The 27,681-nt window shown below is 44.7% G+C and overlaps 1 protein-coding gene and 1 non-coding gene across 13 annotated transcripts in view; both read left to right on the plus strand.

The window, feature by feature from the left end:
- Positions 1 to 27,681, plus strand: part of Fgf1 (fibroblast growth factor 1) — an 88,213-nt gene that overhangs the window by 51,809 nt on the left and 8,723 nt on the right. For 9 of the 12 annotated variants that reach the window (XM_087180470.1, XM_087180468.1, XM_087180469.1 and 6 more), the window contains one exon: positions 20,009 to 20,211. In XM_087180470.1, coding sequence (XP_087036596.1) covers positions 20,043 to 20,211 — 169 coding nt within the window. In that variant the 5' untranslated portion in view covers positions 20,009 to 20,042. Of the gene's footprint in view, positions 1 to 12,861; positions 13,071 to 20,008; positions 20,212 to 27,681 lie in introns of those variants that run through there. The other 3 variants (XM_087180471.1, XM_021266141.2, XM_087180475.1) reach the window with 3 other exon arrangements.
- Positions 8,885 to 9,009, plus strand: LOC147826687 (small nucleolar RNA SNORA36 family). The gene has a single exon (XR_015438878.1). It is a non-coding gene; the product is annotated as a small nucleolar RNA SNORA36 family (small nucleolar RNA).

Below are 27,681 nucleotides of genomic sequence, written 5' to 3' on the forward strand. Positions count from 1 at the left end.
ACAGTTAATTCGGAATCCCTTGTATAAGGGGCTCTTCCCAATAAAATTCAAACTTTGAAAGGCTTTACGATGTCTGCCTTGTTCTCCACTCTGTTCCTCTTGTCTTGTCTATATAGGGGCTCATTAAATATGTGTCAAATCATTGAATATGTATTCAAGTGATTGAACGGTTCAGAGCAACTTTACCAAATAAGAGGCAGAGAGAAGCCAAATGCAACAGGACCTCACACTGCAATTCTGAGCCACATGGACTTCCTAACTCTGGAGCTGTGTGTTACCTGGCGCTTGTGTGTTGTGATTAGCCCATTAATTTGGTTTCAAATTAGTGGTTCAGGTCAAAGAAACCTAGGCCTTTCTCCAGCCACCACCATGATCAGTAAGTCAAACCCTCGGTGCCCAACAGGGCCAGGAGAGCTCTGCTTTTTCCGCCCCACTGATGTTTTACATTCCTCCCCCGAGTAGCAACAAACAATAATTCAGTAAAGGAAATATGAGTAATGGAAAGAAAGAGAAAAAAGTAAACATGTCAAAATGGGCAGTGTTCCCTGGGCTGCTGCTATTAAAGAAAACAAGGGGAGTAGATTTGGAGATATTTCAGTGACTGCTAAATGGAGAGAAATAATCAAGCTCATCGCTTCCTTCTGAGCTGAACTGCATTCCTCTAGCTTGCTATAGAAGGGTGCCAAGGCCAGAGGTCACATGACATGGACTGAACTGAGCCTGTGGGCTGGGACCTGCAGAAAGGCGCTGATGGCAATGGAGTTGGGCAAGACTGTGGTGGTAACTCAGTGTGTGCTGTGTTTTACGTGTATTATCTCACTCCTCCTCCTAGCTACCCTAAAAGGCATTATTAGTACCCTCATTCTCTACACAGGGAAGAAGCAAAAGTTGCCCAGTCATCAAACAAGTTAGTGCAGAAGCAGATTAGAAGCCAGGTCCTCCTGACCCTTGAGACTCCAGTCTAAACCATTAGAGAACGCTCCCTGCCTTTTTGTTGCTTACAATTAAAAGGAAAAATCATAAGAAAATCAAAAGGGAAAGTACAAACTATATAGCTTTATGCAGCAATGAGCAATCATCTTGAGTGCTGTGCAGTTCTGGTTAATTATTCGGCAGACTCTTTGGTGCAAAGATTCTTAACAGGAAAGGCAGTAACCAAAGTGACTTTTTTCCCCCTACATGGATGTGGGGCAGGGGGTGAGCATATTTTTAGAAAAGTGAAGCAGTCTCCTTTCCCGGTGGCCCATGGAAGAGTACAGGAGCCAAAGCTTTTGCAGCCCAAACTGGGTGGGAGGCTCCGTTTTGCTGTGAATTCCCGAAGTACAAAGGCCCTAATACTGTACTACTGTGTGTGGTGGGCCTATCAGATTCGAAGCACTGTCCTATCCTTTACATGATGTGAACAAACTTGACCTCTACAACCACTCTGTAAGGAGTACAACCCACGTGAGGAAGCAGCAGAGAGGCTAACCAGCCTGCCTGTAGTCACATGGCTGTCCATGGTGAGGGGTCTGAGTCACAAGCCAGCGCCCTCGTCCAATATTTGGGTGGTCTCAACAGTTAAGAACGCAGACAGACACCATTTGGAATGCTCAGGAAGTAAAAATTCTCAGCCATTTACAGTTCTTACCTGGCTGTGTGGACTTACTTCTAGGAGACTTACTTGGTCCTTCTTTCAGTACTTACGGAGTGCCTTCATTACACTATGTTCATGCCAAGCACAAAGCCCCGCATTTAATAAGTGGGGCATGTGGTCTCCCTCAAGAAAGTGTACACATTTATTGTGGTTTGAAGGGACACAAAAAACATTTAGAGGTGATTTTACAAAAGGTCTGGACTGAAAAGAGGCATCAATGCCAGCAGAGGTGAAAAGCACAAGGGGGACCCAGAAGTCATATTTAATGAAGAACCAGAAAAGAGTCTGAAGATTCCAAACGCAGGAATAAGGAGATGGAAACTCCAGTTTTACCGATTTGAGCACTGCACCACCCACATGTATTGAATTATCACACTGGCCCCCATAAATAAGTTCAATTCCTATGTGTCAATTAAAAGGAAAAAGAAAACAAAAAAGGAGTCAGGAGATGAGCTTTAAACAGAAGTCCGAGCTGAAAGAGGAGAGCGGTGCAGCATAGGGAGCAGGTGTCTTCAAGAGCCTGAGGCCAAAGACTCAGGCAAAGGGCTGTGTCCCACAGGCATTGTGCTCCCGCACCTGGGCACCCTGGAGCCCGGCATGGTCACAGCCCCCGCCCCTGCCGCCCCGCTGCAGACACATCCTCAGGGAGGACACCACACACAGGAACAGGGGCCCTGCAGGGACCCCGTGACTGTCGCTGTCCTCAGAGCCATTTTAGATGCAGGGAACAAAGCTCTTGTTTAACATTTTGAAACCAAAGTGAGCAGATCTGAAACTTTCAAATTAATTTTTCCTCTACTTTGAAGAACAGACATACAAATCAGAAAGGATAAATCAAGGAGTAAAAAATGGAACTTAAGGCCATAATAGGTACCAACTTTCTGAAAATTTCAAGTAAAAACCTTAATAAAATACACAGGATTTCCCCCAGTAATTCCATTTCCATAAATCCTCCCTAGGGAAGTAATGGCATAGCATGCAGGGATGCCTTCAGCAGTTTTGTTTATAAGTGTGACAAATAATAACCTATGGGTCCAACAATTGGGATTAGTTAACACAGTTTTGCATGTCCTGGTAAGGGAATCCTATACAGCCACTGTGAATGGAGATGTTCCTTTGTTTATTAATGAGGAAAAATTCTTGACATGTTAAGTCAGATTATAAAACAGCATAAATAATAATTATATACAACTGCTTTATAATATTAATATAAACACATTTATAAGATAAACATACTTATATAAATACATGAATATATTATTCTACTTTGTAAAATGTTTACATAACTAAACAGAAACATTAACAGAAGTTAATTCTAGTAGATATGATCATATACTTTTTTTTGCAGTACAGGGGACTGAACCCAGGGCCTTTGCACTGAGCTACATCCCCAGCTCTTTTTTATTTTTTATTTTGAGAGAGGATCTTGCTAAGTCACTAAGCTGCCCAGGCTCAAACTTGTGATCAGCTTGTCTCAGCCTCCCAGAGTGCTGGGATTCCAGGAGTGCACCACCATACCAAGTGATCGTATGCAATTTTTTTAATCCTTTTATTGTTATTTATCTGTATTTTCTCATTTTTCTATCACTCCCTTAAGTCAAGGGCTTCTAAATGGACTAGCACTTCCTGCTTACTTGTTGAACTGACAGAATACTAAAACAACAGCTCCTAAACACCAGCCCCATTTCCCAAGTGCAGTGCAGGTACCCTGTGGTACAGGAGGAAGTTGGAATGGCACTAAGAACTTTCTTTCAATAACAGTGCCCAGAGAAAGGAAGCTGCCTTTTATGTCTCCTTAAATCATTTGGGTCATTCAAGGAGAAAGCTCTGGCTCAGGACAATTGTTTTCTACTACCTCAGAAGAACAGCTGTGCCCTCTTTGCAACCAAGAAAGCTCAGAAGGCTGGAGGCAGCCTCTGAGGAGAGGTCAGTGTCGCTGCTGTCCTTTCACAGAACTTACCTTTATGACTGCCTTCTATTGTGGGAAATTTTTGCAAATATGCTAGAGGGTTCAAGCTTCCATTAAATAAGGAAATTAAGTTTAAGTAAAAGTGCCTGTCAGAAATTTAAGTGAAAGTTAATGGTAAGGAATTTGGTGACAGGATAGTGATGAAAGTGACGAAGGGTGAAGTCTGGGGAGCAGTGATAAGCCCTGGTCAGGACAGAACAGCCCCTGGAACGTCAGTGTGTGCTGCAATAGCCCAGTAGCCTCCCAGCCTTTATTTCTATCCATCTTCTCATTTTTGTATAAAAACAATGGCACAGAAATAATAAATGAGCAATTGGACCCAGCCAATGTGGGGGGACAATTTCAGGACAGGAATCTGAGTCCATCCAGATAAATCCTGAGGGGAGAATGACAGAAGAGGGAGGCTAAAAGCAGATAAAATTTCTTTGTAATGTTTGCCCTGAGGAAAGAGGCCCTTCCACAGGAAGAAGGTCAAGTCTGGTCTATTTTTATAAGAGCATTTTAAGTGGTTAGTGGATTTATTTCCTGTGGTTCCCAGGAATTCTGCAGCAGGTTCTCAGGAGGATGTTGGTGATAGGGAACAGGGAGTTGAGTGGGAATCGATAATTATTTCTATATTTGCTTCACTTTTTTGTATAAAAATAATCTAGAGGGAAAAATACTCGCTTTAGAAGAGCAAAGTTCATTCCATCAGGGAGGAGAATGCCACACAAAAGTCCCTTGTGTGGAACAATCTTTAGGTCAAGAATTTGCAATCTCAAAAATTCTTGTAGACACTCTTACTCGTGGCCTCCTTCTTCCTTTTTCTTCTCTTCTCCCTCTCTCATCTCTCTCACTCACTTCACAAATATTTGAGCCACTCCTCAGTGCCAGCCCTGGCATGAGGGCTGGGAGGAGGAGGTGAAGGGCATGGCTCTGTCTGTCCTCTGGGAGCTCCTAAGGAAGCAGAAACGCCTCAAACAGGACTCACAGGGGTGGGTGCATAATGAATTACAAGTGGCGGGAAGTGCTGGGAGAGAAAAGAACAGGAAGGACAGGAGAGAATGGGGGAGGTGGAGAGAGCTTAGGTGGGGAGGCCAGGGAAGGGCTCTGAGGAGGTGGCGTTCAGCCACCATCTGCAAAGTGAGTAGGTGCCAGCCAGCTGCACTGATGGGGAAGGGCACTGCTGACAAGAGAACAGTCTGTAAGAAAGCAGTGGTGTGGAGAAGGACACCGTACGCTCAGTGACCCAAGAGTACCTGAGATAGCTGGAAGGCAGGTACAGAGAGAGGGATGGAGGTAAGGCCGGACCACACCGGGGCTTACAGGCCACAGTAAGGAGCTGCATTTTGCTTTATGGAAATGAAAACCATGGAAGGTTTTGAATCAGAGAGTGACCCATATGATACAGGTTTTAAGAGGTCTCTCTGGCTCTGTATTTTATAATGGCAGGAGGGACCCAACAAGGAAGGAGGGGGCTTTTTCAAAAAGTAGGACTTATGGTGACGGTGGGCTTGGTCGCAGCTGATGGGGATGTCGATGAGTACAAAGTCTGACAACCTTCACTGCAGTCAAGGGCCTCAGTTAGTAAACCTCAGAGATAGGGCTGGAACTAGGGTGAGATGGGGATGCCAGTCGCTTCCCTCTGCAATCCTAATAAGTAATCTTTTTACACGACATTTTTCAAAAATCCAATATTGTTAGACCCAGCGAGAGAGAACCAACCAGAGACCGATATTAAATCCACACAGGAGTTTATTACCGGCCAGGACCCAAGCCGAGCATCAGACTCGAGCCCCGGTTGCGGGGAGACAAACATGTTTTATACACCTTTGAGGCCAGCAGTTTCTAGGCCCCCCTATGGGATAGAACTAGTAAAGCAAGCAAAAGGTACAGAAGCGGAACATCCTGCTGTTAGAACATCTGTAAAACAATAGTTGATTAATTGTTATTTCTAAAGAGACTTTCTAAGGGGAGGAGGTTTCTAAGCTTCCTCCTTCTGAGTTCATCTAAAGGGCAGGCAGGTGAGCCCCCTTGCATAAGGCAGGCCCAACAGAATTAGGCTCAGGGAACCAGATGCCCTGGCTGGAGATTCTAGGCATTAATAAGGAGATTTGCAAATCAAATCCATCAGACTTCCTACATAGTGTTAAATATCACAGCCTAATGACTTACTCCATGAAAGATAATATTTATTTATTTATTTATTTATTTATTTATTTTGAGATAGGCTCTTGCTATGTAGTTCAGGCTAGTCTTGAATTCACTATTTAGCTCAAGCTGGCCTCAAACTCAGTGATCCTCCTGCCTCAGCCTCCCAAGAGCTGGGATTACAGGCATGCACCACCACACCTGGTGGAAGAGAATTTTTTAAAATCAACATCCATTTTTCTACTTATTTTCTGTAAGAACAGATGTATAGGAAGGTTACACCATAGCGTTCAAGAATACAGTATCATGAGAACACCAGGAGATATTCTGCCTTCTGTCTGCTGCAGCCCGTGGGCCTTTCTAGAGCTTCAGATTTATCAAATTCCAGAAGAACCCCTTGAACCTGACAGAGGCAAGAAGGAGCCAAGGAATGTAGATTGTTGCAGAGAGGAATTATGAGCAAAAAGATAACAGAGAGAAAGACAAAGTCACTCTGACATTTCTCCTTCCTTCTTGTTGCCTAATCTGCTTTCAGAGGCCAATGCCCTTAAGTTTCTCCATTTTTCAAACAGCCGCACCCAACATAGTGGCTCTTTGATATGGAAAAATGAGCGGGGCAGTGGACACTGAAGGAGATGAATGGCTGTGAAAGGTCAGAGAGAAAAAAAGCAAAGGAGGAGAGAAAATCTGACAAGCTGAAGAGATAGAGCAAACTACGCTTTGAGCTCCCTGCCAGGGCTGAAGCTTCTCCTGTGAATGACCTCTCCTGAAGATAAAGGCACCGTCCTGGTTATCTGCGCCTACCTTTTTCTGAGACATGGCATTTTGGCTGCGCTGCATACCTTCCTGAAGACACGAGATACAGGGGCAAACATCTCTTAGGTTAGCAATGATTTCAACTCACTTCCAAGCACTTTCATCTCCCATTCAACACTAGTCATTCCCCAGGGCCCACGGTTGTGTTGTTCTATCTCCCATAAAACCCATCTGGTTCCTACCAACAGCTAGGGCTGTGTGGGAACCTGTGTGTGGAAAGCAGTGACATGGTCACAGGACCATGAGAGCCATCCATGGCACTGAGATAGGGCAAATGGTGCAAATAGGAGAATGGTTGCTTTTGGACTATCGGTGTGGGACCAAGGAGAGTTGGCAAGCACATGGAATCTCTAAAAATAGCCAAAGTCCTTAGAAAGAAAGAATGCAAAGGAGAACAAGTTTTATGTTGTCCTAATACAGACCCTGTAAAAAAAACTGGGTCCTCAAGGCTGGTGTTGAGGCAAATGACTATTTTCTTCCTGTCCTTTGGCTGTGACACCCAGTGGGTCCTTTGCAAATCCCGTGCCCTGCTCTGCTGCCTGCTTCTTGCGTGCCTTTGGACAGCTCCCCAAGATATAGCTCTCAGGGCACAGCTGGGCACCCATTGCCCCCTTCCAAGATCCAGAATAGACTCTGACATGTAAAATGAGCCCCGAAGTGTTTACATTCCTCCTTTGTATCCAAGCATCTTAAATACAAAGCCAATTGCTAACCATCCTTCCAGAGCTGCTTGGGTGTCACCTGTCTGGCAAAAATGTGAGTTTTGTCCTTTTTATTTTTTTAGTGTTTTGAGTAAGCTGAGGCCCTTGGAAATGAGGCCGCCCAACAGAGGGATGTCTAAGGACTAAGAGTTTCATTTCTGGCTAAGCCACAGATTTATTTTGATAAGCTGTTCAGCCTGTCTGTGTCACAGTTGTCCTGGCTAGAGAAGAAGGGGTATCTGTGTAGCCCATAGGAAGAGGAGTAGCAAATGCAAAGTGAGTATAAAGTACTTAGGTCATGTCTATACAACACCCACCTAAACAGCCTGCTTGGTCATTAAATGCTCTGTGAAAACCCAGATGCCTTAAAAATTCAAATGATCAACCTAAGACATAGGCTCTAATTAACAATAATAATACCTGGCATTTTCTGGAACCCATTATATGCAAGGTCCTTCCTAGGCCTTGTTCTATTCTTTCCTCTTGGTCCCATGGCAAGCCTGGTATTGTTTTGTTTTTCTTTTTTTAGAGGTGCTGTGAATGATACCCAGGGCCTCATGCATGCTACCCACATCCCTACCCTGAGATCCACACTCTTCACAGCTTCCTTTTACAGATGAGACAACTGGGGGTCAGAAAGTTTGAGTCAATTGGTAGTCATATAAAAAGTTAATGTCATAGCAGAGACCAAAATCCAGGTCTCTAATTCTCAGCTTGTGAGAACTTCATTTTGTGGGCATTTCAGAGGAAATCAGTTTCAGTGGGACCTTTTTCCAGTGGTTTCTGGCCTCACTTGGCCCTTATCAGCAAGGGCAAATGACTTCCCTGACAAGAATCAAGGGGCTCTCACATGATGCTGTGTCACCTTGAGGAGTTGTCTTAGTCATTTTCCCATCACTGGACACAATACCTGACACACACAACTTAGAAAGGTTTATTTTGGCTTACAGTTTCAGTATTTTCAGTCCATGGTTGGCAGCAGAAAGAGGGTGACCGAGGGGTGTGGTGAAGGAAACAATGCTCAAACTATGGCAGCTGGAAGCAGAGAGAGAAGGAAGGAGCCAGGGTCAAGAATATACCATTCTAAGTCATGCCCTCACTGACCCACCTCTTCCAGCCAAGCCCAACCTCCTAATAACACATTTGGGTATGAACTCATCAATACATAAATCCACTGATGAGTATAGATAGCACCTCCATGATCTAATCACCTTCCACACACATGATACTTTGGGGACAGTTTAGAACTAAGCCATAATGGGGGCATCAGAATGACAACAGCAGAGCACTGCTGTAGAAGGGGACAGGCTGTCGGGGGATGTGGTCACATAGACTCCACTTGAGTGAAGCAACACCTCCTTCCACACACTGTCAAGGGGGCTATACAAGTGACACACGCTGCTGATAGGGCAAAGAGAAAAGAGAAGATAAAAGTTCACTCAGCTCCAGTGGCATTCATTCCTTCTTGTCCACATTGATGCAGTGATTAAAATCAGGGATTTGAGTCAGAAAACCCTACTTCCAGATCTCAGCTCTAACACTTATTCTGCTACATTACCTCAGCAAATGACTTAAACTCTCTGAGCCTCAGTGTCTTCAGTTGTAAAATTGGGGGGGGGGCGGTTATAAAGCAATGATGAATTCTACTCAGGACATCTCCCTTTTCTGTTACTTACACTCTCCAACATTGAAACAGGCTGTGGCGTGTGATCGCATAGAAAGTATTACTCTAGTCATTTATCTTCCAGCCAACACAAAAATAATCAATGCCTTCCTAACAGAATTTCTTCAAAGATTAATTAAAATGATGACTACAATGTGCTTAGGGCCTGGAATATAGTATAGGTTCAAGAAACTGTTGCTATTTTATTATTTATGGGATATCCAGAGCAGGCTATTGAGTAATATACGGTGGGGCAAGCCCTGAGCATTGCCAAACAGATAATAAATGTACTTTTGGCCGGGGATTTAGCTCCATGGTTCTGCCGCCTGCCTAACAAATGTTCTTTGAAAAAACTGAATTTGGAGAAGCTAAATTTTCTAGGTCAGGAAGGAAGAAAAAAAATAGATCCAGGAAAGAGATCATCTTCCTAGAAGCTGCAAGTCGGCTGACTTTGAAAAAGGAATGTCCTTGCTGGGCTGCTTCTGGAGACTGTAACTTGCACAAGAGATTAAAAGGATTTTTGGAGGCACATCAGTAAGAGAAGGTTAAAGGAAGGGGTGTGAGGGCTGATGGGTCCCTGTAGAATCACTTTGCATCTGGCTTTTAGCCCTGGGCTTTAGTGCATCAGTCTGTTGGCAAGAGATTTCTGTTAAGATGTGCACAGGTCTCCAGGACGGCTCAGGGCCGCTGGACCAGTGCGTTCAAGCAGAACCAAAGCCAGCAGAACACGCTGGTGTGCCAGGGTGCACTCTGTTTTCCTTCTCAGAGTGGGCACTGTTTTCTATAAGCACTTAAAAGAATTCTTGACCTTTATCCCTGCACTTACAGCAGGGATGTGTTTTGGGAATGGATATGCCAGACTGCTGAGGATAAAAGATCACAAATTGTGGGAAGAAAGAAAGGATATTGGAGGCCATCCTTGGGGATGTGTGTGTGAGTCTGCTTATTTTTCTCTGCTCTTCATTACAGAGTCTGAGAGCTAAGGTGGGGATTGGGCTGGTCCACCTGGACAGAGTGACAGCCCCCACTTCCTGCCAGCTATGCTTGGCCCAAGCGTCTAGGCCCTCTCCTGTCTGAAGCACAGCTTGATGAGTCGAGTATGGCTAGACTGTAGCCTTCTTAAAGGCAGAAACTGATTTCTACTGGCAGTCCCTAATCTTGTATTTGAAAACCTTGGGCTGGATAGGTTTCAGAACCAACAATTCTGGAGATTGTAGAAAGGTAGTGTGGCTCATATATTATGGAGCAACACCAGTGGGGTCTGGGACAGTAGCCTAGGATACAGGCATTAGTGATTCTGCATCAGAGTATATAAATATTAATACAAAATGAGCTAAATAAAGACTTGAAATAGTCTTGGGTCAGTTTGGGTCAGGATTTGCCATAGCTGAGTTATGAAAGAATTTTTAGTTTTCAGAGCATTTTGGAGTTCAGAATTGTGTAATAGGGATTTCAGGACTTTTCCTTTCCTTTCCCTTCCTCTTTGAATTTCCAGGACGCCTGTAGCATTCTAACAGCATGCTAATGGCTATTGACATCTAAAGCATGACATCTCAATCTTACTCAAATATTTGATTCTGAAAGTCTGGGAGGAATTTATGCTCAGTGACTTAGGGATTCTTTAGCGTTAGAAAGTTCCTAAAGAGGGGCCGGGGATTTAGCTCAGTGGTTCCGGTGCCTGCCTCGCAAGCGCAAGGTCCCGAGTTCGATATCCGATACCAAAAAAAAAAAGAAAGTTCCTGAAGAACAGGACAGGAAGACTATTCAACCCGAGGTTATCTGTCATCCTAGGCAGGAAAATGTGCAGACCTGTGGAATACACTGAGAACACATCACTAATGTGTCGTGTTCTGCAACAAAGCAAATGAGAAGAGTGCATCATTGCATATACATGATGATGAAAAAAAGTAACTTATCACTTAGAAAATGGTATTTTTCAAATATTGCTAAAAACAGGACTAAGTCGAGTTCTAAATCAGTAGCACAGATGATTGACAAAACTAACAACATCTCCTGAATGCTTGCAAACTTGCATGCTCTGGGCTTAGTACTTTGTGTGCATTGTCATTTAATACTTACAGAGGCTCTGCAGTGGCTACATTTATGGAGCCCCGCTGTGCAATGAGGAAACAGGCTGAGAATGAGTAATGTACTAATGAGTGCCCCGTCAGGATTTAAACCCAAGTCTAGTTGTATGCTGGTAACATAGCAGTCAGAGGGAGAAAAAAGGAAGAGAGAAAGCAAAAGCCCGATTTACAGTACTTGCCAATTTCTGTGGTATAAATACTTTCACCAGAACTGATTTCAAGCTAAACTAATGGTTTAACATCCAGCAAAAAATTTCCTGACTACGTATAAATTGGCTTTTGTGAACCTGTAGGAGCTATCTCTTGCATGTCACTATTGAGTCCATCCCATAGTCAAGACCACTGTCTTGCTGCCCATTTAGGAAAGTGAACTGCAGCTCACAGAGCAGAGCTGGCTTGGAGGAGCATGCTGATTACCTCAGCCCCTATCCAGATCACCAAGGGAAGAGCAGCGGGGGAACAGGGACAGAGAATGCACTGCCTTCTCTAGTCAGGCAAACTTTCCTTCTCCAGAGGGTCCCTGTCAGCCTGACAGCACTTCTGGGCTGAAATAACCAAAACTGGAATCGTTTTTCCAGGTGCTACAAATCTTACTCTTGGTCAGATATGGAGGTTAGACTTCAGGCTAAAGGGTCTGATCCTTTTCCTTCTGAGACCCTTAATTCCGATAGTAGTTTCTTTGAAGAAGTAAGCAAGTACTTGTTATGCATGGGAACAGGTATTAGGCCTACTGTTAACCAACAGTCAGGAGTCTGAATCCAATTTAAATACACAGGCATTGGCTTACCATTTCCATCACCGCCTACAGGACACTGCCTTCTAAATGGTTCTCCTGATAACACAGCTCTGCTAGAGCCTCCTGAGAAGGGACCAGCTTGCTATCCAATCAACAAGCATGCACAGGATACCAATTATGTGCAAGTGTTTACCTAGTACTGGATGCAGAAGAAAAAGGCACAGTGTCTGTGAGGCCCTGAAGGAGCCTAATGAAGACTAATGAAGGAGATCATCAAGAAGCATAGTTAAATTATATTCATTCATTCACTTAACAAATATTTATCAAGTGCCCATTAGGTGCCAGGCATTTTGCCAGGCACTGGGATACCACGGTGAGCAAGACAGATTGGTTTCTATGATCATGGAACTGACAGCCTAGTCATGAAGAGAGCCATTAATTAAATAATCACAGGAATGACTGTGTAATTAAAAACAGATGCAAGAGCTCTGGAGAAATGTTAATGGTCCTACCAGCCCTGGAGGCACCTGACCCAGTTAAGGAAGTCAGTTAAGACTTTCTTGAGCAATTAACTGAATTAAGATTAGCAGAAAATTAGTTCACTAGGTAAGTGGAGCAGACAAAAGGAGAAAAGGGCTACTGCTCCAGTCAGAGGGAAGAGTGGGGCGAGTGGCAGAGAGTGCAGTGATTTCAGAGATGGAAAGCTAGCTGGCAGGGGGGTATGGCAAGAGATGAGGCAGGGGGAGCTAAGGGCTGGACCTCCCAGAGGCTTTGGCCTCCACTGCAGAGAACTGGGAAGCCAGGGAAGGGTTCAGGCAGGGAATATAGATGACAGTGACACCCAGTGCTGCCATGAAGCAAAGGACATGCTGCAGGGGGTCCCCATAGGAAGCAAGCCATCAGAACTAGCGTGTGCAAGGTGCGGAGGGAGCCTGGGGAATGTGGGATGTATCCAGAGATGGCTTTCTGGAGGAGGAACTCTCTGAGCCCAAATTCTGAACAGTGAGTATGACTTAGCCAGGCCATGGTAGTAGGAAAGGAGAAAAGAAGAGGAAAGGGGAAAGAAGTGCTGGCAGCAGAACAAAGTGGGGATGAGGCCTGGGTGGGTGTGGGGGCCGGGCAGATAAGAAGAAGCCAATAAGAGAAAAGGCGTCTCCCTTAGGCAGACCGCAGAAGAGGAAAGCCGCATAGGTCATGGCAGGAGTCTGAAGGCAGCAGAAGACCACTGGCCCTGTCAAAGCACTGCAGCTGGGGAGGAATCTTCAGACTCCCGGAGGGTCATGAGCAGCAGGGTTGGAAGTGACCACAGGGAGCGGTGCTGGAGCAGCCCAGGTGAGGGGGCCCCTTGGGTTTGTTCTCTGGCAGTGGTGGTGAAGATGAAGAGATGGGGTAGTTTTAGGAGACATTAAAAGGCAAAAGTGGAAGGGCACCATCACATACTGGATGGGCAGGAGTGATTTCTATATAAAGCCCAGTTAAAAGAAACTAATTTGTCTGTGGCAGTAGTTCTTGTCTTATGTAATTCTGATTGATGTTCCAGAAGGATGATATTCACTTCATTGATGGGTACAGATTCTCTCAAATAAATTAAGCAGGGCCAGGGATTTAGCTCAATGGTTCTGCCGCCTGCCTCGCAAGTGCAAGGTCCCGAGTTCCATCCCCGGTACCAAAAAAGATGGAAAGAAAGAAAGAAAAGAAAGAGAGAGAGAGAGAGAGAGAGAGAGAGAGAGAGAGAAATGAATTAAGCTTGCTAGCTTTGTATTTCAATCCTCTGTGTCCTAATTAATATAGTATCTGTTTACTTTGGTGTGGCAAACCTGTGGCACATGTAGTTTTTCTTTTAAGACAAAAGACGTTAATGTATGAGTTGTTTTTTCTAACCTAAAACCTCAGTATTCAGGTTTAATTGCAGTGTTGGCATTTGTGATAGCTAAGTGGGTTTTGCGTTATAGTGTAGGCACTTGTCTCTAAAAGGTTCGCCATGATTGGTTTACTCTACCATTTATGACAGAAATGTATTAAAATCTCCTACCATTATTGTGGGCTTGTCGATTCTTGCCTTTATATTCTGAGGCTATGTCATTAGATATATGTAAGCTTGGAATTTGTCTCTCTTTTGGATTTTATCCACTTATCATAATTCTTTTTACCTTTACTCATTTTTGCCTTAGGCCTATTTTATCTTATACTAATATAGCCCTACCAATTTTTAATTTTTTGTTATCATTTATCTGTTTTTATTTTGTTTGGCTTCTTGAGACAGGATCTTACTATGTTCCCAACTGGCCTCAAATTCATGGGCTCGTGCTGAGCATAGTGACATACACCTGTAATCCCAGAACCCTAGGAGGCTGACACAGGCAGACTATACATTCAAGGCTAGCCTGGGCAACTTTGCAGGCCCCTGTTTCAAAATAAAAAACATAAAGGGCTGGGATGTAGCTCATTGTGAAAGCCTTGTGTTCAATCTCTAATACTGCTAAATGAATGGGAATGAGGGAGAGGGGGAGAGAGGCAGCAGGAGGGAGAGGAACAGGGAGGGAGGGAAAGAGGGAGAGATTGATTGATTGATTGATTGATTGATTTGTGGACTGAAAAAATCCTGCTGCCTGACCCTCTAAGCATCTGGGATTTCAGGTGCAACCACTGCACCTAGTTCATTTTTACTTTTTATTTATACTTTCAATGCTTTTAATCTCTTTGTATCCTTATGTTTTAATACATCTCTTAATAATCAGAGTATAGATGGATTTTTTAAAACATCCAATAGCTAGGAAATTTAGCCCATTTATATTTACTGTAATTAGAAATATATTAGAGTTCATTTCAGCCACCTAATTTTAAGTAAATTCTGAAAATTTTTAATTCTTTTTTTTCTTTTATTTTCTGGACTTTTTTGGTTTGTTTGTTTTGGAACCAAGAATCAAACTCAGGACCTTGTGCTTGCCAGGCAGGCATGGTGCCACTGAGCTACATCCCTGGCCCTATTTTCTGGATACTTTTGGTTAAGTACTTTACTCATCCTCCCTCCTCATCCCTGCCATTTGCTGGTTGAAATTAATACATTCTATTTTATTTATTTTACCCTTAACAGTTAACATTCATATTTGAATTAACAAAATTGAAAGTTAACTAATTTCTGTAAGGAACAATTAAGGCTTTTGGGTGATGTTATTCAGAGATAGGCAGCGAGGACTTGGAACCTATTTGGAACCAAAGCTAAATCCTATTTGTATATGGTGGGTTTGAAGGCGCATTCAATTATCACCTTTATAAATACCTACTACACATCTAACCTCACTGGCTTTATACACTATAAAATGTCCTCCTTTGTGGGTAGCCTACACTGCATAAGCAGTGACAGGAGTTAAAGACAAAGCCAAAAAGTAAACATCAGTGTTTGCCTTCCCTTGATTCTTAGAACCATAAGTATTTCCTTCCAGTTTAGTCAACAGAGCCAAGGTGAGCATAAATGTCAGTTAGAAATAGCAAGTTTCACAAATATTTCTTCAGTAACTGTTGATAAGCTAGGAACTGAGTATGAAACCATGATCTGAATTCTCTCAATATAACCACAGTTTGCCTTTACCTCTTTCACCTCCTTTGCTATATTTGTAGCTTAAATAATGGGAGAAGGGGATTAGCTAATTTCTGCCAAATATGAGAGGGAATGAAAAGCTCTATTTTCAGGGCTGAAGGTATAGCACAGTAGTCAAGTGCTTATCTAAGCATGCATGAGTCCCTGGATTCCATCCCTGGCACCACAAAAAGAAAAAAGGGGGGGAAATCTCTATTTTCAAACCAATTGAAAAATTATTTTAAATTAACCATTTGATTACAGCTGACCTAGATCATACCAGGCTTCAACTAGTTCAGCATTATCAGTTATTTCTATGCGCCATATATCAGGTCACAATCATACTAATTTCTCCCTCCATATAACTCTGTGCAGTAGGTAGGGTGGGGTTACTAAAGTAGCAAAGAAATCTTAGAAGGAGGGGGTAACCCATGTTCCCAGAGCCAACTGTTGCACAGCCGGGACTGTGCCGTAGTTTCCTGCTGCCCTACACTGAAGAGTGGCTGCTGTATTCCTGTACAAGAGTGTACACTCTTCATCCTGTTACTGTTCATGTTTCTGCAATCAGGGCCTCTTCCAGAGGCCACAGCTAGCCAAGTATGTCAGCCTTAACATGGATGTTCCAATAGCACTGATGTTCCTCTCAGTTTGTGCCACTGATCCATCCAGAAAATCATCTGCTTTCTTAAAATCTTCAGGGGCTGGTTGTGCAAATGATGACATACAATCCATTGGCCTTGGTCTTCTCCATCTCCCAAAACACACATAGCTAATCATCTTCCAGACAGCCAATAAAAAGAAAACAGCAACAAAAAGCAGAGCTCATAAATTTCCATTATGTTTAATGCCTGATTTCACTTAGTTAATGGTTTCATTTATTAGAGCAATTTGTGTAAATCCCCCAGAGCCTGCTAAGGCTGATGGCTTATGGTTTTATCACATCACATATTTCCTTTATTCTCATCCTTTAATAAACAGCAGATTGGAAAAGAACTGTGGAACAACCATTGCTTAAAATATAGGTAAATTGTAAATAAAGTTAACAATAAAAGCTTTTAATGCCTCTGGGATTCCAGCTGATCCATAAGTCCACCTGCTGTGGCCTATCAGCTCCACATTGACCCCAGGCTTATGACATGTGCCTTTCAATTTACCAGGTACAAGCCTTAATCAAAGGACTATGGGAGCCATCAGTGGAGTACAGCCACCCGTGACTGTCCCTCTTATGGGGCAGGAGAGACAGGCAGAGAACAGATTTATTGTTACTCTGTATGACCACAAATTACATCGTAGTTAGGAGGGAGCAGACCCTTGAGGACCTGCTGGGCTCTGGCCAAAGTCATTTAGCTGATGAAAGCTCTGCAGTGATGAAGTCCGGGCTGCAAGGCTTACACACATGTGTGAGTGTATTAGTATACTCTTTGGGCAGAGCTGGTACTTCCAGCTCCAGCCAGCCTTTGGTGTATCTGCTCCTCTTCATCCCAAAAGGATGCAGGCAAGAATGCAAATGGAGAGTGTCACAATGTTGATTTCCTAAAATGAGGGGAGAAGTGTTCCTTCTTTTTTCTGCTTTAATTGTTTGATATAATTTTTCAGTTAAAATGTATATGAGCCTGCTGTTGTCATATAGGTAGGTTTTCAAGCTAGGAATATACTTTAATAGGTGCTATTCAAATTTTATATTTCCTCCAGAGTTAGTATCATTAATTTGTCTTCCAAGGTACTTCTCAGAAGTTGTCAAATTTATTTCAAAAAAGATTTTTGTAATATACTTTCTATATCCTTTTAAATTCTGTAAAATCTGTGGTAATGTCTCCTAGATCATGATATTGTAATTTTTAAAATGTATAATTGATATTGTGTAATAGGAAGAAAAGGTCTATAGGAGCAGGAGAAGTGGGAGGGGTAGGGGAAAGGGAAAAGAAAAAATATGAGAAAAGGAAAAAAATGGAAACAAAGTCTTTGCAAATAGAGAAAGGTGGAGGGGGTGAAGGGAGGGCAGGGGAATGGGGAAAAAAATAAGAACCAAGATACTCATGTAATGGTGCAAGATCCCAATGATGAATGTAACTATTTTATACCTAAAATGTACCAATAAACTTAATGGAAAACAAACAAACAAATGGAGAGTGTCAAATGCATGCTTAACACTAAGAAACAACTTAGTGGAAACCCCTCACTGGGGCTGCATCTAGGCAGAAGGCCAGCCTTAACATGTAGCCACCCCACAAACAGCAGCAACAACAACAAAACCACAAAAAATTGGAGGAGACCATAGATAACAAGGAACAAAATCCTGCCCACCTGAGACTGACAATAAAAATGGCTATTTGTTCAGTTAGCTGGCAACCACTAGAATATAATTATTGTCTCCTGTATTCCAAATTAAATATATAACTTAGGAAGTGCTTGGAAAAAATAAATGAAAAATTTATCTCAGTTGCATTTTAAGGAAGGGGGATCTGGTCATGTGTGTTCTAACGGAAAGGTGATGGGGGAAGGTAAGAGGAAGATCCAGAAGACTGGGGTGTAGCTCAGTGGTAAAGCCTGTATTTAGCATGCATGTGGCCCTGGGTTCAATGTGCAGCACCAGGGGGAAAGAAAAGGGGATCCAGATGGGAGTGGAGTGAGGAACTAGAATGAGAGTGAGACTGAGAGTCTAGGTGGAGACACAGTGCGAGAGGCAGAGGTGGGCACAGAGAGACTCAGAGGCTTGGGATGCAAGAGAAAGGCTTAGAATAGATAGACTTGGGGAGGAAAATATGTTCTATGCAAGGTAAGCCCTCTGTCTGCCCTGCAAAATCAACATAAAATTTTGTCTGTTATTGAATTATGTGAAAAAAACTGGAATGAGTTTCATCACCTGTGGAGGTGCCACTTGGGATGGTCTGACTTTAAAAACTGTTTGTATGATGCATGCAAAATTTTCTTTGGGGTCCTTGGAGGGACCTCAAACAGTAGCTTAAACTAAGGTCAATGACTGGCCCATGTATGGAGGTTGGGAGATTTGTACCAGAAACATTAAAATGCCAGGAGTGCAGAAAATTAATGAGTGCTTTCAACACAAACCTTAATTCCAATGTCACAAGGACAAATGATCTAAGTTGGTGCCTTGATTTATGATGAAACTGCTTTCAGTGCAAGCAGCTCCACGAGGCGGCTGCAGGGCGGGGTGGATGATTCTGACAGGGATGCAGGCAGCTGGCTGGTGGCCCCCAGGGTTTACAGTGCTAATGGGGGAAATGTGTGGAGTTTTGATCCATGGTTGACAGGGGGCAAAAGCAAGTGAAGATAGCCAACATTTGAGTCCAAGTGAAAAATGAATTAAATGATGAGTTTACAGGGGCAGATGTTCATGCCAAGCAATGGGTAAAACCCCACTTCTGATAACAATACTTCCATGTCAGTGGAAATCACTTTGCCTTTTCCTAGAGATTAAGGGCAAACCAGGGTTTTGTATTCACAGGCCCATTTTGAGGCTTGGTTCTGCCATTTGTAGCTGTTGACTTTGGACAGGTCATTTAATATCTCTAAGTTTTGGTTCCATTTTGTGAAAAACAGGAATAATATTAGAGTCTGCATCAAAGGGTCATGGTGAGGTTAACAGGCACGAACTTATAGCCTAGCATATATTGAAGATGATGACACTCACTGTTAGGATAAGACCACTTGATAATCCATGTATATAATTAGCACCTACTCACAAGTGAATCCCCTACAGCAGGTTCCTGCTCTGTTTGGCCTCTTTATTTTAAACTCTTTGTAGTCACCAGCACTTCCTTTTTCTAAGTGATGGGACACATATATGCTAGAAAATTCTTACCTTCATTGGCTTTGTTTTTCAATCTTTTGGAGCAACAATTGATGCATTTTTACACTAATAACATAAATGTGTATATGGTAAGTGTATACAGCATTAGAGGATTATGAAATATAACATGGTAGTTTCTTTCTTACATCTTGTACTAGAAAATAATTAGGATGGAGATGACCTAGGTACAAAAACGGACCCATGGAAAGCTGAAACCAGGCATCCCCTTCGTAATAATCCACTTTATCAAACATCCTCTGGGACAGTGTTTGCGTTTAAAAATCCCCATTAATCTCCTTCCCTGCCTTACTCCCTGGTTCCAGCAAACCCAGAATGTTTCTTTTAGCTAGCAACTCTTCCCTGCCCCTCCCGTGTCCTTTGCTCCCTGGTCCCCGAAGGTCCAGGCCATCTGTGCTCTCTGCTATGCCCGGGCCTGGCAGGACCTAGTCAAACAGTATGAGGGTGGAGGCCAGGGCCTCAGACCCAGCCTTCCAGCATCTGTGGTTTGACCCCAGATGTTATTTTAGTGCAACTTCAGTGTTTAATTTGAGGATTTGTGTAGACCAGAAGGAGGGACTGAAACATGATTTTTTTGCCCCTTTGGCTAAGTGATTAAATTTGAAGCTCTAAAAAATGCACAGCTTGGTCCAAAGTAGTGTCCAATTGGGAAGATAGAATGCTCCGAAAAGCCCTCCCCTGCCAGGGACCCTCCCTCTCTAACCACCAGCCACCTCACAGGCCCAGCTCTGGGCATCACCTGGGCAGGCTGTGGTTACGAGCTGACCAGGAGCCCTGTGCACTGAAGCAGTCCTACCCTTCTTGAAAGTGTCTGTTGAGCCTTTGCAGGCAGAACATTCTACAGGTTTGTTTAATTTTTTACAGTCCTGAAAGCGCCACAATAAGCCGCTACTGAGCCATGGCTGAAGGAGAAATCACAACCTTCACAGCCCTGACTGAGAAGTTTAATCTGCCTCCAGGGAATTACAAGAAGCCCAAACTGCTCTACTGCAGCAACGGGGGCCACTTCCTGAGGATCCTTCCAGACGGCAAAGTGGATGGGACAAGGGACAGAAGCGACCAGCACAGTAAGCAGCCGTCTGTATTACACCCCTCACCTTTCTGGGTCTCTCTTAGTCAAGGATAGGACAAGGGTGGGTAATTCAGTACCGGTACCTGCTTCTCTGGGGTTCCATTCAGTGGTGCATTCATTCAGAGGTGGGAACAACAGATAAAAGCAATCGGCCTGGGTTTGGAAAACGGGGAGTTGTGAGCTGGTGCTTAGTGAATGGTGTCCTATTTCGAGTTTTTAAAAGGATGCGCAGCAGCCTGACACTACTGCCTGCCAGCAGTTGCGGATGTTTTCCTGAGTTTCTGTAACTAATGAAAGATGCAGCCCTGAAGGCTGGCCAAGGGTTTGCCTGCTCCATGATGGGGAGAGCCAGATGGGCAGGCACGGTAAATCCTGCACAAAGATGTGGGCTTGATTTTAAGTTAACAGTTTCTCCAGGTGATGTTTCCGCTGGGCTTGCTTTGTGAAATCCTAGTCCATGACCGTAGTTTTACACATCATAAATTATGCAGCTTTCCCGCAAGGCATCATGCAGATGGGGCTGCGGTAACCAGGAGGGGGAAAGTCATTCTCCAGACCCTGCTGAAGCCAAAGAGGGGAAGCCGGAGAGCCAAAGGCTGACTACCCCTCCTCAGCTTTCCTGGCAGCCAGCTCTCAGAGGATGTTGCTAAATGGAGGTGTGACCTCGAAGAAAAGAACCTTCTTGGCTAAGTATAAACACCTCTTCCTTCTGCCGCAGCACTTCTGGTACTGGGGGTGAGTCTGATACCCAGTGTCTAGTCCTCCTGCAATGTTTCAGACTCCCCGACTACCACTGAGACATGAGTTGTTGCAGAGACCTGCTCCCTGCTTAGAGGGGCAGCAATCTCAAGTGTAAAACAGGAGGAAAGTGTGGGTAAAAATCAGGAGCCATGCAAGAACTTCGAAGGGCACAGGCAAGAAGAAGGGTTTCGTGGGAATAACTTTAAAATAGAATGCACAATGCTGGCCTGATAGGATGGTTTATGTGTCAGGCAGTCTCAATTAGCCCTGAGCTATGCACCAAAGGTTACAGGCTCTAAGCGCAGTGACCACTTCACTGCAGCCCACCCTCTTCTCTCGGATGCAGAGGAAACTGGAATGGATGCCGGCATTTTCAGAACAGGTGGTATTGTCCCTTCTTTCCTACCCACTACTCAGCCCTAGAGACGAGCGGAAAGACTGAGGCTGAGGGTTGCATCTGCAGGATTAGGGTTTGGGGGCTTTGTGTGGACTCTTTGTTAAATGGGCCTCTTGTCAACTTTATACTCAGCGAAAAACAGGCAAGAGAATAAGCAAAGAGATAGATAGATAGATATAAATGACTCTAGTACATTAAATGTAAGTGATGTTTACTGTAAATAAATGGACTTAGATTGTAGTCCATTGTGTTAGACATGATATACAACTTACGTGATCTGTCCACACAACACAGGGGGACAAGCTTTAATTTCTCTGAGTTTTAAATGTTTCTAATAAGCTTATCAATTTTCCTGAATCACTGGGGAGTGCTCTAGTCTCTAGAGGAAAGGGGGATATGGGGACCTATTCTTGAGGTTAAGGGGCCTTTCTGGGAAAACTTGCATTCCAGGGTAAAAACAGGCTATAGCTGCTGGGATTTCTGAATGTCATATGCTCCCGTTATTGTCATCCCACCGTTAACACGACAGACTGCATCCCGGCTACATAACATGGAGACAAACCCTGAGGTCTGCTGTGGGTGTAATGCCGGGAACTTTCGGAGCGCAGCACAGTGAGCCCTGGGAGTGTGCGTAGGGTGCTGGCATCCCAGTGATGCTGGATTACGCGCCAAGTGGGCAAGTTCCTTAGTCTTTCTTGTCTTACTTTTCCCATTTGTAAAACAATATTACTTGGGAGAGTTAAATGAGATAATATAGTGAAAGTTTTTGTCACAGTGCCTGGCACAGAGTAACAGCTCAGCATATATTGGTTAATATTGCTGTTATCATCATTAAGATTTCACTACATTCAATACAGCATTTGGAAATGAGTATATATTAAAGGAACTTCCCTAGTCTCCTCTCTTCTATAATACCACTTCCCAGGGAGGACAAGGGTCTTGATTCCGGCTTTGATTCTGGGCCTCTCGGCCAACATTCAGGGTTGGGATGTCAGCCTTTTATTTGCTTACTCCGGAACTAAGAACAAAGGCTAGGGGACAGAAGTCAGGGTAAGTGGGGTAGTGGGCAGAAATCCACCCTACATCTGTCCAATGCCAGAACTGGATAATCCACGTGCCCTCTGCAGTCAGGAGCCCTAGTTTAGAGTCAGCAATCTTGAGTTCAAATTCCTGCTCTACCACGTCTAACTGGACTGTGGACATTCTCTCCATTTTGCATCAAGTATTCTGCAAAAGCTCCAATGGTCTGGCCTTCTGGCTCTTCTAATCTCCAGAATCTCCAGCTGTCTAAGGTTGGAGAAAAATTTTAATCTCAGAGACTGTTTCCTCACCTGTGGAATGGAAATGATAGCCTTGCTTTGTGCACATCACAAGTCTGAAAACTAGTAAGATCTTGCAGGTGAGATAGCCTCCGGGAAACCCCAGGCATAATACACTCCCTGAATGCGGATCTGTTGCCCTCTTCTGCCCAATAGTGGTACTGCATTGGCACTTCTGACTGGAGAGGTTATTAGGAAGCAGAATCAGCCCTGGACAGGAATAGAGTGGGTGCTTCCGCTTAACCGTGATCCACATAGTTTGGCAAGGGAATGCTTTCTATCCCTTGACTACTGTTCTGAACATGAATAGAGTTGTAGTTACAGGCAGAGAGTCTCATTCCAAGACTTCCTTCAGGAAGACCATTCCTAAAAGCCAATTGGATATTTAAATTAATCTTTATAAATTGTCACAAGACAGAATTGTATGCCTTGGAACTCTAGAAGACAAAAATCATTCTTTCACAGCTTCTCTGTCCTGAACTAGCTGATCTGCCTTGGGAAAAATGGGGAAGTTTTCAAATATATGTCTTCTTCCTACCCTTAGGCAAGTAAGGCTCCAGATGCCTTACTGCAGAGCCCACCCTCCCATGGATGCGCGCCTGCTGCCACCCTAATGCAGACCTGAGGACAGTCTCCCCTGGTGGGGCTTCCTGCCTGTGGAGAGCATGGTTTGAATTTGTCTTCAACCTGCCTCAGACCACAGCTGCAGGCACCTGTCAGCACGGGTTCCCCTCTATCCCACCAGAGCCAGGTGAACCAGACAGCGAGAGCTGCTGACTCTGACCCCGCGGTGTGCAGTTCGTGAGAAGGTTCCCACTTTAGCTCTGAGAGACAGGGAGAGGCGTCACCATGAGAGGGAGGGTTGTGGAGGAGGCACAGGTGCCAGGAAAGATGGCCAGTTCCATTGCGGACACAACATGTGAGGAGTGGCCCGAGTACAGTGCATCTCTCACTCCTACTTGTACTTGTGTGATGACTCTCTGGTTCTGTCACCCACTAAACTCTCTCAGGACGAGGACTCTGTCTCCTAAGACCCGGCACTAATTTGTATGTCCAGCACATCTCTTGGAGTAATGCCCAGCAAGCATTAATTTGATGAGTGACTGAACTGTCCTGGAGGTAAATTCAGTGATATATTCAATATCTATTGAGCACTGATACTTGCCAGGCACTGTGCTAGACTCTTTCATTTCCCCATGAGGTGATGAATTACTACCACTCTGAGAACACTACAGCTCACAGGGAGTGACCAGCTTCTAATGGGGACAGCATGGCCAACCTCCTCAGCTGTTCCCAACACTGAGGATCTTTCTGTACCCCACCACCACCTCTGATACCAGCACCATGATGGAGGTTTCACCCCACAAACTAAAGAAACACACTGGAGTGACACAGCATGTCGTGTGGGTCAGACAGATGTAGACATAGGTCCCATCACTGACACTAGTTTTTGTGTCACCATGGTAGAGTTACTTCTCTTCTATATGCCTCAGTTTCCTCATTTTAAAAACAACAATGACAACAGTATCTACCTCCTACAAAAGTAGGAATCTGAAATGTGAGGTCTGTGAAAGTATTTAGCACATTTAAAGGCATGTGAGTGCTTGGAAAATTATATTTATCATCACCATTGTCATCATTTTGAGGCCTTCCTGGGCCTTCCTCACCTAACATTTGATGTTTTGAGTCTGTTAAACTTAAGTGAATGCTATCCTTCCTTACGGAACTGAGGGTGCCTTTTCACCCCAGCTTCTCTGGGACTTCTAAGATGGAAGTCTTGAGGCCCAACAAAGAGGTGCGACATGCCCAGGCCCTGGGCTGGCAAGACCTGCCCTATCTCTGGCAGAGCAAGCCACTCGGGCAAAGGCAAGGGGCTGCCACATTCAGTGCTGCTTTCGCACTGGAGAGTCTCCTCTGGCGAGTGGGCCACGCCTTAGCCCTTGGTGGGACCCACGCCTGGCACGGTAATGGGAGGACGATGGTGAGCTCTGAGCTGCCCGGGCCTGCAGTCTCCTCCCCAGTCACGAAAGAGGCTGTGCGGAGAGGAGGATTACTGGTGCCGCTAACAGCACAGATGGAAATGTTCCTGAGCAAAGTGCGTGCCAATCAAATATTTATAAATCCAGCCACATCCTAAAGGCACTGGGGGTTTGCCAGTTAAAAGAATCCTGCACAGCAGCTCTGCTTCCAGGGCAGACTTCACCTTAGTGAGATCCCTCCCTCCCTGCCTGTTGTTTTGGGGCCTCCAGACTTCCACTGTCTGGGCTGATGTGATTTGGCACTTCATGGTAAAGGCGCTGCCTTCCCATCAGCTTGGGCCCCGCATCCCAGCAGCTTTCCAGAAGACCAAGGCAGCAAAGCTGCACTCTGCTGACAGAAGCCACAGAGGACCTTCCTGCTTCCCAGCAGGAAGGTCCTCAGGATGGGTGTTCCAGCCTGGTCACATGCGTGACGTGAAGACCTCCTGGTCCCTCGGCCCCCACCCCTTATCTGATTATACAGAGGGATTTTTGTAGATAGATTTTAAAATACGAATATGCCTCTGGACCAAACCAAAAGTTTTCAGACATCCTTTCCACTCTTTAAAAGAACAAACATCTTTACAGGTTTTAAGCGGTCTTTAAATACATGCATCCGTTCAACCGCCAGAATTTTCCCTTCTCAAATCCATTTTTTTCTACCTCTCTGTCTTTCTTTAATGTCTTGCGGAGCCTGGCTATGGTTTCATTTTAATTATAAATGCCATGGACATAAAACAACCTCCTCAGTTCTGAATGAGGCTGACCTCACTGTGGGTAAACACAGCCAAGGACCCAAGGACGGGAAGTCTGCAACCCAGAATAAACTGGCGCGTCCTCCACGGCCCTGACTGGGTCCCCTGTGCCCGGCTGAATGCAGTGTTAAGCTCATCCTCAGCAGGTCCTCGGGCAGGACCAGAAACGCTAGGCTTAGACCCAGGCAGGCGGAGTGCCCTGCAGCGCACGCCTCACTCAGCAGGCGTAAACTCCCTTTCCTGGCTTCTGCACCGGAAACGTGAGGGACCATGGGTCTTAGCCTAGTGAACCACCACTAAGAAACCCCTGAGAGCAGAGGAGAAAACAGACTCAGCTCCTCAGACAACAGGCAAGTGCCCAGGTCGGGGTTGGGATATCCACTCAAAAGCTCTGTGTCCCCCTTTGGGTAGGTCCCCTAGGTATGCAGAGATCTATGCAGGGTTTAAATAATGAACACGAGACAAGGTAGGAGGACATCTGCAAAGACGATTCTGTATATTTCAGGTTGACATTTCTTTTTGATAAATACAGCATTCCCAACCAACACATCTAATGCAGTCCTTTAAAAAATAGCCTGGGGATATAGTTCAGTAGTAGAACACATGCTTATCATGAGTGAGGCCCTAGGTTCAATCTTCAGTACACACGCATACGCATACATGCACGCACTCATGCACACATGCACGCACTCATGCACACATGCACACGCGCACACAGAGCAGGACCCATTCTATCCAGGACACTGAGGATCACAAATCTGCCAGGCAAGCAGTTCCAGCACTCTTCCACTGTGTTTTTACAATGCACTGTCAAACTGAATTTCTTGAGGAAATGTGTATCTACCACTAAGTAGCTTTTTAAAAGCTGCTTTCTACTCTGCTAAATCAAAAGTTGCTGTCCCCATTTCAGAAGTGGGGAAACAGAGGTATCCTACCAACTATGAAGATGTGTCATTTTTCAGCAAGAACTTGCCTCTTCATCCTTGGGGTGCTGCAACCACTGCCCTTCCTGCTCACAGTGAGCAAGACCTGGGTTCCTGCTCCATCCACCCTTGCTCCAAGAAGGGCTAACCAGATAATAATCCTTAGGCACAGTATACTAAGATCAGAGTCCAGGTGAAGCACCCTGATGGCCAGGGCCATGGAGGGAGAGGGGCTGCCTGGGGCCCAGCAGAAATTGGATTCAGTGATTCTTCCTTAGTATTTTATATATGAATATTTATAGAATAAATATCAAAGTTGGATAAAGAAAATCCATAAAACTGTAATCTATAACCAAAGGCACAGTGAGGGTCAGGGATTCACACACTGATGGTTATTCTCAGTGGCGCCGAAGTGCCCAGCACTTGGGGTGTGTTCTGAGTGAGCAAGCCCTGGGTTCCTACTCCACCCCTTGCTCCAAGAGGGGGCTAACCATAATATTTTTTTACTGTATATCATTTTCTGCTTTGAAAGAGGGAAAAAAAGGAAAATTTTATAAAGAACAGAGGAAAAGAGACAGCATATTATGGTTTTTCACTTTCGTCTGCATTTGCTCAAAAACAAATGGGGTCCTTGTTACACGCTGTTTTACCATGTACAGGTCGGTGTGTCTGTCTCCCTAATCATGTGTCAGCCCTGGCTGCAGGGACCACCTGTGCACTGCACCCAGCCCCCGGCACATGGCAGGCGAGTGTGTGCAGATGGGATGGCTGTCCACGCCGGGACTGGACTGCTGCAAGGGGAAGGGCACGATGCACCACGGCCTCCCCTCCCTCTCTTTCTGAGGCCCCCTTCTCACGCTCTCTCCTTGCTCAGTGGCAGCTGCAGGAGGATGTATATCTGGAAAACTGGAGTGAGGTCATCCTAGAGAGCTGGACACCTAGGCAGCGACATGAGCAGCTCAGGCTGGGTGCTGCTCCTTCCTGCCAGGGCTGCTTGCAAAAGGATATATGTTTAGGAAACTTAGTCAGAAAGAAATCCAGTGAAAATGAGCTATGAAACTTGGACATCCTGGAGAAATAATATTTACAGAAACTCTTAAGGTGAACTCTCCCCAGCCCAACAACCCTGGGTGGGGCTCATGGCTGGGGGCTGCAGTCATGTTCGAGGCAGACCCGCAGCCCTTGTCACCTGTGTGAGGCCTTTCCGTGGCCATGACAGGACTCCACAGAGGGCAGAGGCAGCTCCACTTAGCCCCATGGCAAGACGATGGGCAGCATCTAAGGCAACAGAACAGAAGGGAACTAGGACATG

Source organism: Heterocephalus glaber, unplaced genomic scaffold, assembly GCF_053883595.1.
Source record: "Heterocephalus glaber isolate CG9 unplaced genomic scaffold, H.glaber_assembly_v1.0 deba00001463, whole genome shotgun sequence".
Classification (NCBI taxonomy): Eukaryota; Metazoa; Chordata; class Mammalia; order Rodentia; family Bathyergidae; genus Heterocephalus; species Heterocephalus glaber.